Below are 23,854 nucleotides of genomic sequence, written 5' to 3'. Positions count from 1 at the left end.
ATTTAAAGATGGGCTCAAAGCCAACCTCAAAAACTCTGGCATAGACACTGAGAACTGGGGAGCCCTGGCCCTTGAGCACTCCAGCTGGAGGTCAACTGTGACCAGCAGTGCTGCAGAATTTGAAGAGGCACGAATGGAGGGCGAAAGAGAGAAACGTGCCAAGAGGAAGACGCATCAAGCCAAACCCAAACGGACCCGCCTTCCACCTGGAAACCAATGCCCTCACTGCGGGAGACAATGCATATCAAGAATAGGGCTCCAAAGTCACCTACGGACCCACCCTGGAGGTTTATCCTACTCGGACAACGAGGGATCTCCTAAGTAAAGTAAGAGGTCCAGCCTATTTTTGAAGACAGCCAAAGATGGGAATCCCACAACCTCTCTTGACGGTTGAATTGCATCCTGTGGAATCTTGAGATTTGTAGTTTGTTGTCACACCAGAGCTCTCTGACATAGAAAGTTAACTATTGCACAGAACTACAAATCACAGAATCCAGTTGCATTGAACCATGTCAGATTATATAGTGTTGAATTGCTATAATTCTGTACATTAGATACAAAATCATCTGGGAAGCTATCATGCCAGAAAATCACAGCATAGGATATTGTTGCCATAAAATCTCAGCCCAGTGTGCAATTATTGTGCATCATTTTCCAAAGTAACTCATCTGATTCTGTCAACAAAGGATTTCTTATTATCATAAATAGGTTGCATTTAAAAAGAAAGCCCTCTGATCATAAATCTTAGCAGAAACAAAAGCTCTGGAGGAGAGCATTAAAAATCCCTATGGGCATTCCCTTTAAAAAAATTAGGCATGCTAGCTCCTTTTTCTAAACTCTTGATTCCCTTAGGAGAGGGTTGTGATGTGCTGATTTTGGGGAAAGTGTAATTAAATCTGACCCCTTGGATTCTTTCTTCCAGTTTATGATATTTAACCAACTCTCTGTATGATGTTATACAAATGTCTTTGTTTTCTTAGGGACAAATTTTGCATTTAATTAAGCTGTTGTGAAACTTGCCTCTTGCTTTCTCAAGCTGCATTAGGCTGGAAAAAGACCATTTAAGGACAAGATCAACCCATGGTTCTAAAATACTTACAGAACTAAAGTTCTGGTGGTGAAAATTTCAGAACTCTCAAAATTTCATTATAAATGGCAGTTCCTAATTGGTTCTATCATAAAAATCACCAATAATGAAATAATAATTAAATTTTGAAAGTTTTGTTAGAGTTCTGAAATTTTCACCACCAGAACTTTAGTTTTAAGTAATTTAGAACCATTTAGAACCATGGATTGCCCAGGCATACAAGTCATGTTCTAATTCTGAATTGAATGAAAATCGTTTTAGGACAGGAAATGGAAATAAATACCATAATCTTGTAGGGAACTTCTCCTGTGTGTCTTAATAAAATAGATACAACGTGTGCATTTTAAAAATGATTAATGTGTTGTTGAAAACTTTCATGACTGGAATCACTAAGTTGTTGTGAGTTTTCTGGGTTGGGTGGCCATGTTCCAGAAGCATTCTCTCCTGACGTTTTGCCCACATCTATGGCAGGCATCCTCAGAGGTTGTGAGGTCTGTTAGAAACCAGGAAAGTGAGGTTTATATATCTGTGAAATGTCCAAGGTGGGAGAGAGAACTCATGTCTGTTTGAGGCAAGTGTGAATGTTATGATAGTGTTTCATTTTGGGCTTACCCAAGAGAAATTCATAGTAGATTTCACTCACAATGTTGTACACCAAACAGTTCATTGAAATAAGAGACAATGACTTCAGACAGTAAGTTTTAAAAGAGCTTAGGAAGGTCTATGCACTCATGTATCTTGTTCACCTATTATTCAGATAGGACCCTTCAGGGGTTTATTATAACCAGTTTAGTCTTCAGCCTTGTTATTTTAAGAGTAAGTGTAATTAACTTTGAAGTATGATCCAGCGCTAGAGGAAAGAGATTCCCAATAGTTTTATTGTGACTTCAGTGTCAAATCTGAATTAATAAAAGTGGGAATTTGAGCTTAATCTCGGTCTGACAGACTGAGGTGGAAGGTGCTCTTTAAGGAGTAAATATTCAGTTAAATTATAAGAAAAGTGAAGAAACCATAAGATTAAAGTGATCCAGTCAAGAGACAGAGAGAGAAACTAAGTTTTAAAGAAAGAAAACTGCAGACATTAAGGTGGCAGAAGATGAACCATTCTTAAAGATTAATAGTAATCATTTCATGTTTCTATAAGAACAAAGAGTTAACTGTAGCAACAACAAGAAGATACTGTGTTACCGTCCAACTTGTGTGAACCTGGATATTCTTTAAATAAATATTTTTCTGTTCAGTTCAAATACGGAAGACTTGTGTCAAATTATTGATGAAAAGATTCTCCACAGAAAGGAAGCTGAAGATCCTGTGGAGCTGAATACAGTTTTGTGGTATTGGGTCACACATATTAAATAGGCACAAACAGGTATTTTAAAAGTCATCTCTCTCTCTCATATAAGCTTCACTGATCTCATATATATATATATATATATATATATATATATATATGTGTGTGTGTGTGTGTGTGTGTGTGTGTGTGTGTGTGTGTGTAAAGCCTCAGCAACACACACCTCCATTATCTTAGTCTCCTCATCACCCTGGAATTTATATGTGTGTGTGTGTGTGTGCATTTGTCATTTGTTTATCAGTCTTCTTTTACAGATGCCTTTATTTCTCTCACAAAGGATCTCAGGAGAGTATGGATTAAAACAATAATGGCATTGTACAAATATGAAACAAGAGGCATAAAACCAAGTGGTATAAAACCTGTAAAAACATAATGATCCTCTTTTAAAATCTGTTGTCTGTGACTTTCTGGGTTCATGTAATGGAAAGACTATACACGTAAAAGTTATATGTTTACATAGGGCACAACTATAATTGCTCTTAAGTCAGTTTCAAATTGGTATTGAAGAAACTGGTTTTGCTGTGCTGATTATTGCATAGGAAATCCAGGAACCCGGATGGAGATTAAGCGGTTTTTTCGTGCATTTTCTTGGGAGTTTGTTGTTTAACCAACACAGCCTGAAGCTAGCTTCAAACTGCATTAAATTATCAGTGCAAATGGGACCATAGTTTCAGAGTGGTTTGTGTGAGACTTCTTCCCAGTGGGCTATCCCCCCAATAGTAGTGTCAACTGGATGAAAGCTTAGGTTTATTGGAGCATACTCACATGGCAGTTCTACTTTAACTGAAATTCATGGAGAATTTTAAATATACATACTTTTTCTCCAAGTACTTTATTTTTTCCACATGATGAAATATTTTACACTGTTGGCAGAAGTGGACATGGATTTAGCTAAGGTATGGATATATTTAGACAAGGGAAGTATGCAGGAAAAAAACGGCAGGAGCACAAATGTCACAGAAATCTACAATAAGCCTGATTTTGCTGAGAACACTTTCTGCAAACATGAAGTTAAGTTGGTTCCCTTTGTTGGAGGGTTTGTTAAATATTAGCTAAAGAATGTTATGGCCCTGACTGCACAGTATGAAGCCTAATTCCTCTCCTTTCTGGAGCCATTGCATGGGGTGTTTAATTTTCTTCTCTCGATGGGACTGCAGGCTTCCCCAGTACTCCAGCCGAAAGCACTCATACTTTAGCAGGCTTAGTCCTAACCTGGTTGCCAGGCAGTTAAGCGGACACTTGTGCCCTATGGTGGTGTTGGTGGTGCTAAGGAGGTAGAAGTAGGAGAAATGTTGTGCATTGCAGTGACTCACCAAAGGCCTGTTTCCAAATTGCCTTGTGTAATCTTCAGATATCAGAACACTCAACTAGCCTGTCTCAAAGAATTTCCAGGAGTTTTTTGTTCTGATTGTATTTGCATATACTGTATTTCTCTGTCCTTCTATTGTGCCCTTCTCCTTCCCTGTAACCAATCATCACATCCAGTCTCATGCAACATTTCAGAAATAATCAGTTTCCACTAAACCTTTTTTATTAATTAGAAGTGATAATTAAAGCGCTAAAGTTCATTTATTTATCATGTCAGGAGCAAACCAAACAGTTGTATTGCATTTTTAAACAAACAAACAAACAAACAAAACACAAAGTTTGCAAGCTTGGTAGTTGATTAAATGTCCTTTGACCAGTAGCTGGCCACTTGGAGTGCCTCTGGTGTTACTATAAGAAGCTCCTCCATTGTGCATGCGGCAGGGCTCAGGTTGCATTGCAACAGGTGATCTGTAATTTGCTCTTCTCCACACTTGCATGTCGTGGATTCCACTTTGTAGCCCCATTTCTGAAGGTTGGCTCTGCATCTCGTGGTGCCAGAGCATAGTCTGTTTAGTGCCTTCCAAGTTGCCCAGTTTTCTGTGTGCCCAGGAGGGAGTCTCTCATTTGGTATCAGCCATTGGTTGAGGTTCTGGGTTTGAGCCTGCCACTTTTGGACTCTCGCTTGCTGAGGTGTTCCAGCAAATGTCTTTGTAGATCTTAGAAAACTATTTTTTGATTTAAGTCGTTGACGTGCTGGCTGATACCCAAACAGGGGATCGGCTGGAGATATCACTGCCTTGGTCCTTTCACTATTGGCTGCTACTTCCTGGTGGATGTCAGGTGGTGCAATACCAGCTAAACTGTGTAATTTCTCCAGTGTGCAGGGCGCAGACACCCTGTGATAATGCAGCATGTCTCATTAAGAGCCACATCTACTGTTTTAGCATGGTGAGATATGTTCCACACTGGGCACGCATACTCAGCAGCAGAGTATCATAGCGTAAGGGCAGACGTCTTCACTGTGTCTGGTTGTGATCCCCAGGACAACGTCTTCGTAGATGACTGATTCTCTCACTCCAGAAGTGACCAGAAGCGCTAAAGTGCTCTAGCAATATTATACAAAATGTGATAAAAAGAAGTCCACATGGACTCCCACAATGTCTGGTGCATGGAACTTGAGTTCTACAATGCTTTTGCTGCCATGCCCAAACAGAAATAATAGGAGATATAATTTATCAAACAAGAGGCTATACACAGTCCCAGGAATGACAATCCTAATATTGTCATCAATGAGACTGACAAAAGAGGAGCTGTTATCATAATGGATAAATATGGTTACATAAAGCAGAGATGCAACTTTCCATCACTACATTTTACAGAGTCCCATCGAATGATGCCACAGTTGGCTGTCAAAAGGAACCACACAGAACAAACACAAGGATTTTCCCATTTTCTTAAGCAGTGGAACACTCACACTGTCTCTAGTTATATCAGTGGTTCCCAACTTTTAAAAAAATCAGGGACCACTTTGACCAGGAACCACTCTCCAAGATTAATACCAAAAGGGTTACAAATCAGTTTTTGGTCAACTTTAGATTCAGTTTGGTTATTTGGGTGCCGATTCAGACAATTGCACTGGATAGACCAACATTCATTTTTTGATCCAGCAGCTGAAAGATCTGGGAAGATCCGGTTCATTGGCAGCAATGGGGGAAGTTCCTAGGAAGTTCCATCATTTTTTCTCCTCATATCCTTCAATTAGACCTGGGTTTAATTACCTCTTCACATGTGGCTAAAATCGGCAGCATGTGCTGGTTTAGTCCGGATCAGCTATGGAGTCTGCTGGCTCCCATCAAATGACACCAGCGTGGCTCCATGGGTGAAGAAGGGCGGAGCTGGCACATGCCGCCACCATGGCAACACAGGAGGCTTCCCATATTGCCATTTGAATCTATGGGGGGAAGCAGTTACACTCCATCCTTTCGCCTATGGGAAAGTGTCTGGGGGACAAGACACTTGACACCACCCACCACCTGGCTCCTCTAGCTGATCCCATAGGAGAAAGGATGGAGCGCAGCAGCTTCCCCCCATAGATTCAAAAAGCCGAGCAAATCCGGTGGCCAGCCGGCCGTGTGACAAGGTGGTAAGGCATCAGACTTATGAAACCACCCTTTCTGGGATCCTTTCTCCTTATATCCTTCAATAACAGCTGGGTTTTAGGCACCCTTTTTAAACACTTATTTCAGCGAGAACCACACCACCTGAAGGAGCATTAACTAGCCATTCTTTTTAAAAATATATAATTTACCATCTCATTTTATGGAAGGAAACCCCATGCAGATGCGCGGATGCCTCTCCATGTTTCGTGCGTAGCGGAATGAAACTGAAAGTCGCTGTAGTGGGCAGCTGCATGGTCTGTTACGGCTGGAAAAAAATGGCGGCAGAACCTATGCCATTACAGCTGGCCAAAACAACCAGAGCCCATTTTTAAAAACAGATCCATGCACAGACCTATTGTTTAGCCAAATACCATAATTCAATTTGAAATGTTAATGTTTCTACTTTGGATATTTTGCATGACAGGCTCTTTGCAGTGAAGTGCAGCAACTGCTTTGAAGCAATTTCCCCCAGTCAATTCGTCATGCGAGCCCAGAAAAATGTGTATCACGTCGCCTGCTTCTGCTGTGGTGTTTGTGAGAAACAGCTTCAGAAGGGGGATGAATTTGTACTGAAGGAGGGGCAACTACTATGCAACAGTGACTATGAGAAGGAGTGTGAACTGCTCAGTCTAGTGAGCCCAGCTGCATCTGATCCAGGTAAGTAGAAAGTAAGCATTTCACCTCTTGCTGTGTGCACTGCAGAGTCTTTCTCCTGACTGGCCAGCTCTGAGAAGCTGGCTGGCATCTCCCAACCCAGGAGGTAGATCTTAGCTGGTGCACGCCATGAGTGGAGGAGGCAGCGATGACGTAGCCTGAGATCTCCTCCCAGATGGGCAGGGAGGCAGGCCCCAGGGCTTCTAATAGGCTGGCAGAGGTGGTCCTGGGGGCAGTGAAGTCCCTAGGGATCAGTCCAACCCTTAGATGTATAGCAATGGAATACTGGAAAAGTCCGAAAGATGATTTGACAGGATTGTGCAGATATTGGACCCTGCTGGAGAAGATAATGGGGGTTGTTGTCACAGACATTTCCCATGTTGAGGAGACAAGGAAAGAATCCCAAAGATGTATATTATTGATGGGATCACAATCAAAATTTCATCCTGGACCTTTGTCCTGTGGATGGCTGAGATCTTCAAAGGAGAACTGCTGGGTAGCGGGCAGATGGGCTTCCGCTGAGATCCAGGAAGGTCCTTTGTCCCATAGCTTATGTCCCATCTCTGGTTCTCACACATAGACATTTGTATACCACCCTTCTCACCCCGAAGGGGATCCAGAGCAGTTTCACATATTGGCAGCAATTAGATGCCATAAAAACATACATACAATAAATAAATAACATATACATTAAAACAAGAATTAAAAACATATCACATTAAAACAATTATAAAAATCCAAGCAGTCCAAACTCATCATCCAAAGCCATTTTAGTCATTATTGAACTAATCTGTGTTCACTTATCGCACTAGAAGATTATTGTCCAAAGGCTTGGTCCCTTTTGTCAAGCTCTTGATATCTATCTCATGGATGTAACTTGGATCCCGTTTTACAATCTGGCCTTTGATTCTACTTCCTGACATACTCACTTTGCTTATTTTAAATGATTTTTTTTAAATGCACTATTTTGAAGCTGTTACTTTTTATATACTCCTTTCTTAATAAACTTATTATTATTGTTGAACTGTGTGATGTCTGTGTGAAAAGGAATCAAGCAGGTGGCTGGGCAGCAACAATTTTAACCATTTGACTTTTACCTTACCTGGGAAGAACGGAGAGTAAGATGCACAATCCCTATTGATATTTGCTGGTGCAGACTGGCTCAGGCTGAACAGCTGAGCCATGTGTGTGCGCGTGCGTGTGTGTGTGTGTGTGTGCGTGAGAGAGAGAGAGAATGTGTGTGTCCTTCCAGAGGTGGCCCTAGATAATTTTCAACGGTAAGCAAACAGTACTTTGGTGCCCCCCCCCCCCAACCAATCACTGATATATATTTTCTGTTCGCCGTGGAAGTTCTGTGTGCCATATTTGGTTCAATCCTATCATTAGTGGAGTTCAGAATGCTCTTTGATTGTAGGTGAACTATACATCCCAGTAACTACAACTTGCATATGTCAAGGTCTATTTTCCCCCAAGAGCGACTCAAGAACACCCCTGGGCAAAATCAACTATACTGCAAATGCTTACTTTCCGTAATGGGTTGAGCTGCCCCTGTGTCCTTCCATGTGCAGGGACTTGGGGGCTATGGAGTGTGGGCTGCTGCTGGTCTGTTGGAGGTTTGAGGGAGGTTGTAAGAACAGAGACAATTTCTAGTTCATTTGGCCTTTGGTCCTTGGGAAACTCTAATTCCCACAGAGGTCGAACTATGTCTTCTTTTTATTAGGGGTGGGGTTTTGGATTATTGATAACATCCCCTCCCTCCCTGCCATGAGCATGTCTGTGTCACTCCACTCCCGTTCCCTTTTCTTCCTATCCATCTCTCCAAACCCCTTTCCCCTTCCTATTGAAATCTCCTTCACCCCTGTAGCTCTCCTCCTCTCCTCTCCTTTCCTCCATGTCTGACACTACTTTTAATTTTCCTGGCTCAATGGCATACGATGCTGGGACTTGTAGTTTGGTGAGGCAGCAACATTCTTTGGAAAGACCTTGTAAAACTACAGCTGCCAGGATCCCCAGCAATCAACCAGGACAGTTAAAGTGGTGTCAATCTGCATTCATGCCACAGCATAAGTACACCTCAAGGAAGCTGGGGCAGGATAAACAGAAGGGAAAGGTTATCTCCTTCTATAGTTTTCTTTTCAGTTGCTTGGAGACTTTGGAGTTTTTTTAAAAAAAAGGATTATAATCACACAAGAACCTTTTTTGGACCAAAATACAAAGAGTGCACTTTTTGCTGTTTAAGTTAAGAACAAATCAACAGAATCTATTTTGTTTGTAACTTGGGGGCTGCCTGTACTCAACTTGTATTATGTACAGCAGAATCTACAAAATGGCGCCATCTACTGGTAAACAGGTGGACTTACAACTGTAAAATAGATTTACAAATGGAGACAAATTCAATGTATTGTCGAAGGCTTTCATGGCCGGAATCACTGGGTTGTTGTAGGTTTTTTCGGGCTATATGGCCATGGTCTAGAGGCATTCTCTCCTGATGTTTCACCTGCATCTATGGCAAGCATCCTCAGATGCTTGCCATAGATGCTTGCCTCACTACCTCTGAGGATGCTTGCCATAGATGCAGGCGAAATGTCAGGAGAGAATGCCTCTAGAGACCATGGCCATATAGCCCAAAAAACCAAAAAACAACCCAGAGATAAATTCATTTGACTTCGTATTTTTGAAGGCTTTCATGGCCGGAATCACAGGGTTGTTGTAGGTTTTTCAAGGTTGCATGACCATGTTCTAAAAGCATTCACTCCTGACATTTCGCCTGCATCTGTGGCAAGTATCCTCAGAGATTGTGAGGTTTTGAACCTCACAACCTCTGAGGATGCTTGCCACAGATGCAGGCAAAACGTCAAAAGTGAATGCTTCCAGAGCATGGCCATACAACCCAAAAAACCTACAACAACCCACATTTGACACAGTTGCTTTGCCAGATTTTTTGAAAAATAGGAGAAGCAGCATCATGTTTTCTGTGTATGTAGGCTAACAGTTATTGGGGTAGAAGATGAAGACTGTGTGGGCTTTCTCAGTGGCTGTTGAGCCTCAGGCTTTTCCCATAGCTTGTGTTTGGGGGTGCTTCTATACAAACACTATAATACAGTCTGGAAGTGGATTAAAACAATCTGGCTGTACTGTACAGGAATCTGTTTGAGGTTGAGACAGTGGCCACAATATCCACTGATTGCAGATTGGAACTGAACCCAGGAACCTCAGTATCTGCTGCTCGACAGATTTCAGCAAATACAGTTTCCCCCCTTAACCAGTCCATTGAGATGCACTGATTCACATATCCAAATCAGTTTGGGATCATCACTGGATTGTAGCAGGGAACAGAAAATGAGAACAAAGGGGTGGAAAGCATTTCCATGGGAATGATGCACGTTTGGTGTGGAAAGCCAGATATGTTTGGGGTTTTTAAAAGTACTTCAGTGCTAGGGATGTCCTGACAAGCGTTCCACATTTTCCAGTCCTGGTTTTACACCCTCAATGTGACATACTCTGATTTGCTGTAGTGCATTATCCGTCTTGTTCCAGACTTTCTGGTGAGTTTTTAAAACACTCTGCTTCTGACTTGATGCATGCTGTAGTGTTTATTGGGGATATACCTTTTGTGGACACACTGCCCTTTTTGGAAAGGCATGACCTTTTAGAGATCATAACCTTTTGGAAAACCAGGAATCTTTATAGTTTTTTGGAAGCATGATCCTTCTGGAGATTAATTGGTAAAAACATGAACAATGCGTGATTTTCATTCCACCACATGTCAGAGGCCAAATACTGAAACTTTTATCTGACTGCAAGATAATTCTTATGTTTCTGAATTATATGTTATAGCTTTTCTACAACTTACAAAGTCACTTCCTATGACATCGGGAATTAGCCTTGCTGTGTTGAACTGAATTTACTTACCAGAACTTTTCCACAGTGCTTGTCTCTCACACACATATCTAAGCCTGACATTTTATGCTGAATGCATCACTGTCCTGTCTTATTGTATTGCATTGTCCTAGTTTGCTCAACAATGTTTTGGGGACCTTCAGAAGATGAGTTTTCCAAATAAGTAAGGAGGTGGTTGTATCTACCAGAAAGCTCAGACCTTTGACACCAATGACATTTAACTGGCTGCATCATCAGGTTGTGACATTATATTTGTGATCAGCTGCTTATGTATCTTTAGATTTTCCTTCAGCTATGTAATATAGCCAAGAGCCCAATGCAAATTTACACCCACTTTATGAGAAAATACCTATAAAGCTCAAAGCAATGAAGACCATATGTTGCCCATAATCTGCAAAGCTCTCGGTTCAATTACTCTTTTCTCTGAGCCCCAGTGGCCCAGCCTAAGTAAACAGGTGTCTGTGAAAGAGGAAACCTCTTTTCAATTAAAAGTGTACTAACACTTCCTCTTTCTTTAATGCCCTCAGACCAAACAATTTTTTCACCTCCGTGCATGGAACCAGTTTTTGATCATTTCCCCCCTGTTGAGCCTTAAGGTTGTACAGAGGTCAATTCAGACAATATATACTGCTTGTATTCCTTTCCCATATGACATCAAGCGAAATCCAAAGGCTAATTAATTCTTACCCTGTTCACTGAAAGCTTGAAGGGAAGAGTTAATTAAAAGCATTACCATGTTAATGCAGAATCATCTTTCCATCATTTGCAGAGATTTGGTGAGCAGGTGTTTGAGGTGCAGGAGACTGGGCCACTTTCCTTTCATGGGGTCAGATTTCCCCAGTCTTCTCTGCACTTTTTCCCTTGGCCATTTTTTCCTATGATACTTTTAAAATAATATTTTACTGGCATGCATATTTTCAGTACATAAAACTATGTTAGATTACAAAAAGAACAGCAACACAAATACATACACACAAGAAAAGAAATCATAGCTAATGTCACAACCCACAAACTACACTGAATAATACCCAAAAGAATTATATGCTACTTTTAGCTTGCCAGATTGTGATTATAGATATGATACCAACTTTTTCTCCTCTACAGTGTATATGAATATATATACAACACAGTGCACATTTCTACTTTAAGCATTTTTTTCTACATATAAACACAGTTAACTTATTTTAACCAAAGCCCAAAGTTAATGGAAGCCCAGTTTTTTTCTTCATGTACCCAGTCAAGTCTTCCTTAAAAATGTCTACTGCTTCTAAAGAAATGTTGTTAGTTTACCATCTCCTTCCAACTTGTGTGAAACCCTCAGTCTATAGTTGTGTGGATGTGGCTCTTAATGGGACATGCTGCATTATCACATGATGTCTATTCCCTCATCACTGGAGATATTATATTGTTTAGCTAGTATTTCATTGCCTGACATCCGCTGTGGCGCAGCTGGCTGAGTGTCAGCTGCATTAAGATCACTCTGACCAAAAAAGGTCATGAGTTCGAAGCCAGCCCAGGTTGGAGTGGGTTTCCAACCAATTGTGTGTAGCCTGTTGTCGACCTTTGCAACCCAAAAGACAGTTGCAGCTGTCAAGTAGGAAAATAAGGTACCACCTTAAAGTGTGGGGAGGCTAAATTAACTAATTTATGAGGCCATAAAGAAGACTCCAGCAAAGCATTCCAGCGGGGAAGCATGCGGGGAATGCGGAAGTGCTTAATCAGCGTCGCAGATGGACGATGAAAGCGACAGCTCCACTGGTGGCCAGAAAAAGTTAAATAGCCTCTGTCTATGTCTGTATATGTTTGTATGTCAAAAAATTGGCATTGAATGTTTGCCATATATGTGTACACTGTAATCCACCCTGAGTCCCCTGCGGGGTGAGAAGGGCGGAATATAAAAGCTGTAAATAAATAATAATGAATGGACCAAGTCATTGACACCTCCGGCCCATCATCTGTTTGGATAGCAACCAACAAGCCAATGCCTTAAATCAAAAAATAGCTTCCTAAGATCTACAGAGATACACACAGGGAAGCTTCAACAAGCAAGAGTCCAAAAGTGGTAGGTTAAAACCTGGAATAAAACCATTCAACTTTGGAGAAGTATTATTCTTGGGTATCTTTTTCCAATTCAAAATTCAATAAGATGGCAGCTTAGATACTGCTTTTGGTCACAATACATAGCATCACAATGATGTGCTGCTTTTCATAGCCAGTGTTTATGATGTTGATTCTTTAGCACCTTTTGCATTGACAGTATAATTGCGAGGGATTTCAAAGAGTGCAGTTTCATCAGCAGTTCTAATTTGACTGAGCTCCTGTGTCCTTTTGCTCTTTAGTTTGATCATACATTGCTGAAAGTTCATCAGCTTCTTTTGAAAGTCTGCAGGAATTTCGACAGAGTGATGTTTGATAACCATCACAACATGTGAGTCTCTCACACCAGCCCCAACTGTTTCGTTTATTTACAGTATTTATATTCCGCCCTTCTCACCCCAAAGGGGACTCAGGGTGGATTACAGAACACATATTCAGCAAACATTCAATGCCGTTATACACTGACAAGACAGACAAGTGTACATAGATAGAGATATATCTAGGCTTTCCCATCTTCAGCATCTTGGAGGCTGTGCTCAGTTCTGGCCACCTTAAGGGGGGGGGGGGATAGACGACGGTTGCTCTATATTCCCTGCCAAAGAGCTTTGTTCAGAAACTTCATCCTTGTTTGAATTCAAAATATATTCTTTTCAAATAGCACAGGGAGTCATGCACTCAAATTCTAGAGTTTCCAATTTAGCTCTTCTTTGGGATGACTCTATTCCATTTTTTTTCCTTATCTGTCTTTTTATGTAATTTTGAAAGTTCTTCAGTTATCTTCTCCTTCTTCAACCTTGAACTGTCATTGTAAAATTACCTCTAATTACTGCCTTCATAGTGTCTCAAATAAGTCTGGGCAATATTTTTCTGAACAAGGGCTGTTCTGTGAGTCATATTGTATGAATTCCTTTAATCTTTTAAGGTAAAAGTGGTGATGTAGAGAACCTGTGCAAAATGGAAGAAAAAGCCAGGAAAGTATCTGAGGACATCAAGGATCACAAGCGACCCAAACGACCTCGGACAATCCTGACAACACAACAGCGGCGGGCATTCAAGGCATCATTTGAAGTGTCTTCTAAACCATGTAGGAAGGTACACTTTAACCATTAGAAAAGAAGGAATTGTTGTCACTGCTAGGAGTAGCCTGTTTACACTAGGCAAAATCTCATTATGACTTTGTAGGCAGGTAAGGTATTCTGTTTTCTAATGTATAGATACTGAGATCAAAAGGTGGTATACAAATTACTGAACTTCACCTAGTAAAATGGAACACATCAAACATGGATTTTGATTGTCAGGCCACACATCCCAAATCGGCAATGGAAAGGAGTGTACTGAGCCTCTAGTATAGGTAGATTGCAAATCATACCAGCCTGAATTTGTGTGAGAGCCCTAGGAAGTAACAGCAGATTTTGAGATTCTATAGTATCTCTTACGAATATTGGCATATGTTTCAATATACAAAACTGTGCAGAATTAGAAGGTTGATAATTACATTCTCTGTATTTTTTTAAAAAAAATATTTTTCTTCCAACCATTTCTGAAGGTAAGGGAAACACTGGCAGCTGAGACTGGCTTGAGTGTCCGAGTTGTACAAGTCTGGTTCCAAAATCAAAGAGCTAAGGTAAAATTATTTTTCTTACATAATATACTATATTATAACATTATGTTCTTTCAGTGTAAACAGACAACAAAATCTGTCAACAAATATGGAAAAGAAAGCAATAATCCACAGACTGGAAATAATATATACAGCAATCCCATAGAAATGGTAAAATGGAGAATAAGTAATCACTTAACCATTGCATTAATTTCCAATGCAAGCAAAGTGATGGCCAAAACTCCACAACAGAGATGTTTTCCCATAAATGGAATAAGAAGTGTCAGATGTCCAAGCTATGTTCAGAAAAAAAGGGGCACTAGAGATCATGTTACAAACATGTTTTAAATAATGGTGTACACCAAATAATTTCAAAAGAAAATTCAGCCTCTTCATTGTAGATTATATCAAAACCTAAGCTGGAATGTGTCCTCAGAAGGGCAACTAAAATGATCAAGGGTCTAGAGAACAAGCCCTATGTGGAGCGGCTTAAAGAGCTGGGCATGTTTATCCTTCAGAAGAAAAAGCTAAGAAGAGACATGACAGCCATGTATAAGTAAGTGAGGGGAAGCCATAGGGAGGAGGGAGCAAGCTTGTTTTCTGCTGCCCTGGAGACTAGGACGTGGAACAATGGCTTCAAACTACAACAAAGGAGATTTCATCTGAACATTAGGAAGAACTTCCTGACTGTGAGAGCTGTTCAGCAGTGGAACTCTCTGCCCCAGAGTGTGGTGGAGGCTCCTTCTTTGGAGGCTTTTAAACAGAGGCTAGATGACCATCTGTCGGGAGTGCTTTGAATGCAATTTTCCTTCTTCTTAGCAGGATTGAGCCACTTACCCATGGAAGGTTGCACTCATCAACCTTTATAGAGTACCAAATCAGTATCACAAGGAAGTAGGCAAATTAGGCTTTCTTATTATGCTAGTTGGGAGCCAGTGTGATGGAGTTGTTTGAGCGTTGGACTTCTACTCTGGAAACCAGGGCTGAAATTCCAGCTTGGTCATGAAACCTGGTGGGGAAGTCACATTGTCAGCCTTAGAAGAAGACAATTTCAAACCTTTTCTGGACAAGAAATCACCATGATAGGGTAACTGTAGATTGGAAATAACTCAAAGGCACACAGCAGCAACAACAGTGTCTCTTTGCTACTTTCCACCTAAAAAAAATTGGGGCAAGGGGAATTGGCTTTATTCTGATCTTCTCTGCCTTTTGGCAATAGATTAAGAAGCTAGCAAGACGGCAACAGCAACAGCAACAAGATCAACAAAGCACACAGAGGCTCAATTCTGGTAGGTTTTGTCCCTCCTTCAACCTTTTCTATAATCGGAATTATGTATCATCCTCTCCCTCAAAACCTGTCTTGCAACTTGTAGCTAAACATAGAAGCATTCCTGGCTCTCCTTTCTCAAATTTAGGTTCTATACATTTTTCAGTGGATCAGAAGGAATAATGGGAGAAGTAGAGGGAAGGGAACTAGCCCTGAGTGGTTTGTAGTGTTAGCATACTTGTACACCCCACAAATACTAAATAAACTAAGGCGACTCAGTTCATCAGTTATGTTAATATGGCGTAGGTCATGCTTTAATGAAAATTCACTTTCTGTGAGCCATATTTTTCATTATTGTGCTTGGAAAACATTATTGATTTGGCCAGGCCGCTCTGAGAACCATATGGCTCCGGTCCAGCATATCTGTCCCACCTTTCTATGTCCCACCTCAGAGTTTAAGATCTTCTGGGGAGGCTCTGCTCTCAGCCCCAACTCAGTCTCAAACACGCCTGGCAGAGATGAGGGACAGGACCTTCTCGGTGGTGGCCCCTGCCTGTGGAACTCACTCCCCGGGGAAATTAGCTCATCTTCATCCTTCCTCACCTTTAGAAAAAAGTTAAAAACATGGATGTGGGACCATCCCTCTGGGTAATTAACAATAACAATGTTGACAATGGCTTGGAAATGGATTATGGATAAGTTTGATGGAGCAACCAACCATGGTTTTCGGCTAATAATGGCCACCAGAGTGGTAATTCTTAGTAGATTTTAATTGTATTGTTTTAATTTATAATTATTGACTATTTGTTTTTATTATGTATATATTGAGGCATCGAATTGCTGATATTTGGGAGCCATCTTGAGTCCCCCCCCCCCCCCACCTGGGGGTTGAGAAGGGCGGAGTACAAATATTTGAAATAAATAAAAAAAATCACTTAATCTTTACTTGCTGATCCACTTATCTGCTCATACTTCACTAAAAAAGAACATGTTATTCAGGAATTGATAGTTTTGTTCATCCTGAAGGCAGGGGTGCTTAGAACAGGGTTCAGGACTGTCATTGAGAAGTAAAGGCATCATTAAGGGGGGGGGGGGGGGATGAAATCTGTTATTGCAGTAGGTAGTGCTAGGAGTGGAATGAATGCAGGAAATCAGTCATATAAACATGTGTCTTTGACTCTCCCATGTCCTTCAGTGCAGACAAACAATGGCAGCAGCACTTCCCTTGAGGGAATCGGGAACTCATACAGTACCCTGCAACTATCCTCACAGCAAATGTTGGTGTTTGATCAAAGCATCTATAACTCAGATACCTTTCAGCAAGGGCTCACTCCACCACAAATGCCAGGGGACCACATGAATCCTTATGGTAAGGGCTGAAAAGCATCAGATTTTGAAGTAGTCACATGTGATTGAAAATTTAAATATGTATGCCTCTGTCTCTGTGCTCCCCCTCCTCAAACACACACACTTTCTTTCTGGATGCTCAACTGAAATGTCTCAGCTGGACCTACGAGAACCCCTCATCAATACCAACACAGTGTCAAAATGTTTAAAGTGTTGCCATACTGCGTGGAAATTTTAGTTTGAGATTTTTGAGAGGGCATCTAATATGATGTTTATGCTGCCTTTAAAGATCTGAGTTTCAGGTGGTGGTCCTCTGAATTTTAGACATATCAGATGTTTTATCTCTTTCAGTTATCTATAAGTATAAGCCGACCCAAATATAAGCCAAGACGCCTAATTTTACCACAAAAAACTGGGAAAATGTATTGAATCAAGTACAAGCCAAGGGTGGGAAATGCAGCAGCTATTGGTAAATGTAATAATAATAAAGTAAAATAATAAATGTAATAATAGCAATAATAAGTAGAGAACAATAATAAATGTAATAAAATATAATAATAGAGTAAAATAATGTAATAATAATAATAATAATAATAATAATAATAATAATAATGGTGACGGCCGAGAGGGAGCTCTGGTGTGGGCTGGTCCATGAGGTCACAAAGAGTCGCAAAACGACTTAACGAATGAACAACAACAACAACCATAATAATCAAATTGCAAAGGCTCTGGCATAAACCAATACAGGTGGTCCCAGTGGTCATCAGCATACTGGGTGCCGTGCCAAAAGATCTCAGCCGGCATTTAGAAACAATAAACATTGACAAAATCATAATCTGTCAACCGCACACGGCCACCTTACTTGGATCTGCACTCATCATTCGAAAATACATCACACAGTCCTAGACGCCTTGGAAGTGTTTGACTTGTAATTTTGTGATACGAAATCCATATAGATCTCATTTGCTGTGACATACTGTGTTTTTGTGTCAGTCAAATAATAATAATAATAATAATAATAATAATAATAATAATAATAATCTATATAAATAAAAATATAATGTTCATTTGTGGGATTAACATAACTCAAAAACCACTGGACAAATTGCTCCCACAATTGACCATAAGACACCTACTAACCCAAGGAGTGACCATCACTACAAAACATTGATTTTGTCATTTGGGAGTTGTAGTTGCTGGGATTTATAGTTAACCTACAATCAAAGAGCATTCTGAACTCCACAAACGATGGAATTGAACCAAACTTAGCACACAGAACTCCCATGACCAACAGAAAACACTAGTAGGGTTTGGTGGGCATTGACCTTGAGTTTAGGAGTTGTAGTTCACCTACATCCAGAGAGCGATGTGGATTCAAACAATGATGGATCTGGACCAAACTTAGCACGAATATTCCATATGCTCAAATATGAACACAGATGAAATTTGGGGGAAATAGACCTTGACATTTGGGAGTTGTAGTTGCTGGGATTTATAGTTCACCTACAATCAAAAAGCATCCTGAATCCCACCAACGACAGAATTGGGGCAAACTTCCCACACAGAACCCCCATGGCCAACAGAAAATACTTAAGGCTATTAAGTCCAACTCCCTTCACCTGGGCAAGAAAATGTAATCAAAGCCCTCTTGACAAAGAGCCATCCAACCATAGATATAGATAGATATATATGATTCACATACACACATATATAGTATCATAGATTTGAAAGGGACCCCTAAAGGACAATTCTATGTTGCATGTTCCAGAGTAGGCAAATCAGACAATCTCCACATCAAGGCTGACAAAGAAACAGCAAGAAATACTGTTTACCCACAAGCATCAACACAAACCAACACTTTCTCATTACTTGATTTTCCAGATAATCAGACTGGGCCACAGCAACGCGTGGCAGGGGACGGCTAGTAATATAATAAATAAACTTGACTCAAGTATAAGCCGAGGGAGGCTCTTTCAGCCTAAAAAAGGAGCTGAAAAACTCGGCTTATACTCAAAGTCACTTGGTTAATGTTCTGATATCACAACTTGGATTTAAGTCCCTAAGTCTCTCTCAAGTGAATATAAGCATTGAGCAGTATATTGTGTATAGTACCACTTCTGTTCATTCCAGTGATGCTTACATCTTTGGACGCTTCCAAAGGACTATTTCAACTAAAAAGATGTGTTTTTTTTCTTTATCTGTCCTGAAGGTTCTGAACCTCTTTTCTATGAGCCGGACAGTGATGACATCAGCAACTTGGATGATTGCTTCTCAGAATCCGCTACAGAATCGGGAGCCTTACAGTCACGAGTGGGGAACCCCATTGACCAGCTGTACTCCATGCAGAGCTCCTACTTCACAACTTGAGACTCTTGAAGTTCTGAACAGACCCAATACTGAGCTCAGTGCAGATGTCAAGTAGAGAAAAGACTACAATTAAAATCTAGTTGTTTCACCAGGAATCAGCATCTCATGGGAAACCAAAAACTGATAATAATTTGATGTATTTGGTCACTGATAACTTCATTCGGAAAATTCTGTGAAAACCAAGAACATTTGAGGACATTGTTTCACACCACTGTTCTCTATTGACTGAGAAAATCAGATAAATAATACTTGAGTTTAACACTTTGATATGTTAAGAAATGTGTAGAAGAGAACAAAAACGCATTTTCCTTTGTTTAAGTCTGTTGCAAAATGAAGTACTTTCAGTTTGGACTGGATCTGCAGAAATATTCCTCATTTTTAATTTTCAGATAATTTTTCAAAATAACATTTTTATTAGTCAAATCTCCATTTTTTTTTCAATTCTTTTTGGCTACCGTGTCATATATGTCAATGCAAGAATGACACCAGAATATTATGAAGTCAGTTAATATTTGACTTTTTTTTTTTTTGTCGTGTCAGGAGCAACTTGAGAAACTGCAAGTCGCTTCTGGTGTGAAGAATTGGCCGTCTGCAAGGACGTTGCCTAAGGGACGCCTGGATGATTTGATGTTTTTATCATCCTTGTGGGAGGCTTCTCTCATGTCCCCGCATGAGGAGCTGGAGCTGATAGAGGGAGCTCATCTGCCTCTCCCCGGATTCGAACCTGTGACTTGTCGGTCTTCAGTCCTGCCAGCACAGGGGTTTAACCCACTGCACCACGGGGAGCTCCTCGGTGCATATTTGACTGCATGCTAAGAACAAGTGATTGAAATGTAAACAAATACATGAGATTTTTTTACAAGGGTAACACATTTTTTGCACAACTAAAGCATGTTTGCGCAGATATAGAAAACAGGAAACTCTTCAAGTTTTCCACTTTAATATTTGACAAGCTTCACAAGAAAGAAAAATAGTTTTGTAGTTAGGTGCATGAATGAATATGTATGCACATATGGCTATGTGCATGTAAATATATAAGATATAACGCCATCAGGTTTGTTCCTAATGATAGAAAATTGCTGCATAGTGATTGTGCTTAAGTTATGGGAGGAAAATGTCCATATGATGTTTATACAATGTTACAATTTGCAAAGATTTAATAGCAGAGAGGAGGCGTAATCTCTGCTGATAGTAATATGAAGCTTTCTATTTCCTCATTTGTTTTGAAATGGGAATCCATGCTGGAAATTTTAGCATACTGATCCCTCATGCATGCAGGTGAGCATGATTAAAATCAAAGAAAATGTTGCCATTGACTTCAGTCGGATTTGGGCTACAGCCATGCTTAGCTCTTTGCTGGGCAAAAGAGAGTCATGAACCATGAATTAGTAAAGGAATTAACCTTATAAAAGTACAGTTCTTTCTATTTAAATGAACACATCTTTCCAAACAATATAAAGGTTGTTTCTAAAGGGTCACATAGATTTTGTGTACATTTCCTCCTGTTAACATTTGTGAATGTTATACCTGACTTTGATACCGAATGAAATTAAAACAGCGACGTGAACAGAGCAATGGTTTCTTGGTACACTAACCATAATAAAACACTAGAGATCCCACACATCGAGGCTTCTTATGATTGTTTCATTGCAATATGAGGGTTGAATGAAAAGTAATGCCTCCACCTTCGTTACTTGGGTTTGGATAGGAATATTTTAATAAATCAAACGCAGAAATAATCCTTAGACAATTGGATACTGTTCTGGAACGGCTGTTCCAGGGGCTCCAATTTTGTGCTTTGCACTGTTTATTCATAGTCCTAAGTTGCAGGGACTTTGCAGATAGGTGGCTCCTTTGGCTGAATTCATAGGGCAAGCCACCTGTCAATAATAGTTAGGATCCCTGGTCCCGCCCCTCTCTGGCTTTTTGGAGGGAAGGGGCCATTTTTCAGTTAGTCTCAGAAAAGGAAGTCAATGCAGAGGATGTATACAGATGTCCTCCTGTGCAAAGGCTTTGTCCCTTAAGACTTTCTGGGGGAGAACAGTCTTGAGAGCTTCTGAAGATTCCCAAAGGTTCCAGGGAAACAGCCTTACAGCCCTGAGGAATTCCGGAGGGAATAACAGCTCTAACCATCAAAACAGCTAAGTGATTACAAGCCTTTTGATAGGTTCGCTCGGCATTGAGACGTAGTTCAGCTCGGTAGTGAATCCACATCAATAAGGTTTAGGTTCACAGCAGCCTGGGAGGAGCTAGAAAGGGGAATTTTCCTTTAAACAAGGTTTTTGAAGATAGCGCCTGTTCCCTGTGAACAAGATTGCAAGAGCCAAGAGATTGTTAAGAAAGTTTTACAATTCCTGTTTGTTCATCAATAAAAGACTGTTATATTTAAGCTCAAGCCTTATAAAGACTGTTTAATAAGGGAATTTCTCTAAAGGCTTCTTTTCGGGCCTCCTAGCTTCCCGCTGGATCCAAGCCATACATCCTCTCTTAAAGGCACTTCATTTCAGGTCCAGCAGCGACAGAACAGATACATACAACAATACAACAAGGGTTAAATAAAAATAATGCCCCCACCTTTGTAACTCCTCAACAGATGGCAGTACCAGTATGTGGCAGGTACTGGCTTATTCAGTATACTCTCCTATACAGTTCCATTTTGGCAGGAAGCCTTAATGGTCAATGTGACCTAAGCAACATGCCGTAATTGAATTCTTGACAGCAGAAGGTACACCCAGGAGCGAGCATAGCTGACCTATATTACAATCACTCCACTAGCTGCCAATTAGTTTCTGATCAAAGCCCTATGTGGTTTGGGTCCAGGTTATGTGCAGTATTGCCTTCTCCTGTACTATCCACCCTGTACTCTCAGGTCAAATTAGGGCCCTTCCGTACAGCCCTATATCCCAGAATATCAAGGCAGAAAATCCCACATTATCTGATTGGGGACTCAGATAACTCAATTCAAAACAGATATTGTGGGATTTTCTGCCTTGATATTCTGGAATATAGGACTGTGTGGAAGGCCCCTTAGTGAAGCAGTTATCCCAAGTAAAAGGACTTGACGTACTGTGATCATTTTCCTTTAGGATTAAATAGCTTTATATTTAATATTTTACTCTTTCACCTCCATTCAATTTTTCCTGTTTAATTGGGCATACTCAAACAAGTTCTTATTGTCACCTTCCCAATAATAATAATAATAATAATAATAATAATAATAATAATAACAACAACAACATGATGTTATTAATAATAATTAATTAATATGATGATGATGACAGATCCCAAGTGGAGACTCTGCAAGGAAGCAGATGAAACAATAGATCATATCCTCAGCTGCTGCAAGAAGATCATGCAGACAGACTACAAGCAGAGGCATAACACTGTTGCTCAGATGATTCATTGGAACTTGTGCCACAAATGCCATCTGCCTGCAACAAAGAACTGTGGGATCACAAACCTGAAAAAGTTATAGAAAATGAACACATCAAACTACTCTGGGACTTCCGAATTCAGACTGACATGGAGCACAATACTCCTGACCTCATGATTGTGTTAAAAAACAAAGTATGGATAGTTGATGTTGCAATCCCACGCGACAGCAGGATTGAAGAGAAACAACTGGAAAAGTTGACAGGATATGAAGATTTAAAGATTGAACTGCAACGACTCTGGCACAAGCCAGAAAAGGTGGTCCCTGTGGTGATCAGTACACTGGGTGCAGTGCTTAAAGACCTTGGCCTGCATTTAAACACAATTGGAGCTGACAAAATTACCATCTGCCAGCTGCAAAAGGCCACCTTACTGAGATCTGCACGGATTATTTGCTGATACATTTTACAGTCCTAGACACTTGGAAAGTGTCCGACGTGTGATCCAATACAACAGCCAGCAGAGTGATCTTGTTTGTTGTGGCCCCATCTTATTGTGTTTCAAATAATAATAATTTTAATAATAATATACACTACTCTAGAGCTCATATAGCATAGTACAGCCCCTTTATAAAACAATATATAATTTATCCACATCCAACAAAATATGGCCTCTAGTATGACTCTACGATGTTCATGGGCTGGAAGTCCTTCATTTAGATAGTCTTCACTACTACTCTCCTGGATATGGAATCGTATGATATATCCATGCCCAAGAACCAAGAACATACCATTCTATCCTCAGTTTCATCCTCTGGCTTATTTTCCTCACCCACAAAGTTTTCATCCACCCCTCCCCAACCCAATAACAAAGAAGTTGATGTTCCCCATACCCTGCCAGTGAGACATTTTTGGCTGCGTATATGCAAGGCACATGAACAGATGATGGGACGGCAGGTAGTCCAGCCCTTTCAAGGGAATACATTCAGGATTGCTTTAACACAATGTGACAACGAATATCTGACTGAACAATTTTAATTACTAAAACTCTTCACAAATCTACTCCTATACAATACAGTATTAAGCAAGAAAAAAAAATCTTAAGAATGTGTATGGATAAATAAAATTTATTATTATTATTATTATTGGATGCATTAATATAAAGATACGACATATGTTATGTTACTCATATTTTACTGAAACAAATCCACTCTGCTTTGTCACATCCACATAATATTAGTTTTTGATTTAAAAAAATGATATCTCTAACTTAGCAAGTGTATTAATTTTGCAGTTTTTTTCCATTTGGAGGAAACATGCTCTATGCTTAATAAGTATTTCCAGCT

At 40.2% G+C, this 23,854-nt stretch overlaps 1 protein-coding gene across 1 annotated transcript in view; it reads left to right on the top strand.

Annotated features, from left to right (window-relative positions):
• The window catches only part of LMX1A (LIM homeobox transcription factor 1 alpha), a 40,172-nt gene extending 20,989 nt beyond the window's left edge, over positions 1–19,183 (top strand). The window contains exons 4-9 of the mRNA XM_067467049.1: positions 6,330–6,562; positions 13,479–13,648; positions 14,103–14,180; positions 15,376–15,445; positions 16,619–16,792; positions 18,980–19,183. Of these exons, the coding sequence (XP_067323150.1) occupies positions 6,330–6,562; positions 13,479–13,648; positions 14,103–14,180; positions 15,376–15,445; positions 16,619–16,792; positions 18,980–19,137 (883 nt within the window). The 3' untranslated portion in view covers positions 19,138–19,183. The remainder of the gene's footprint in view (positions 1–6,329; positions 6,563–13,478; positions 13,649–14,102; positions 14,181–15,375; positions 15,446–16,618; positions 16,793–18,979) is intronic.
• The last annotated feature ends 4,671 nt before the right edge of the window (positions 19,184–23,854 follow it).

Source organism: Anolis sagrei, chromosome 4, assembly GCF_037176765.1.
Source record: "Anolis sagrei isolate rAnoSag1 chromosome 4, rAnoSag1.mat, whole genome shotgun sequence".
In the NCBI taxonomy this organism is placed as follows: domain Eukaryota; kingdom Metazoa; phylum Chordata; class Lepidosauria; order Squamata; family Dactyloidae; genus Anolis; species Anolis sagrei.
This window is presented reverse-complemented; position numbering and strand designations above follow the sequence as displayed.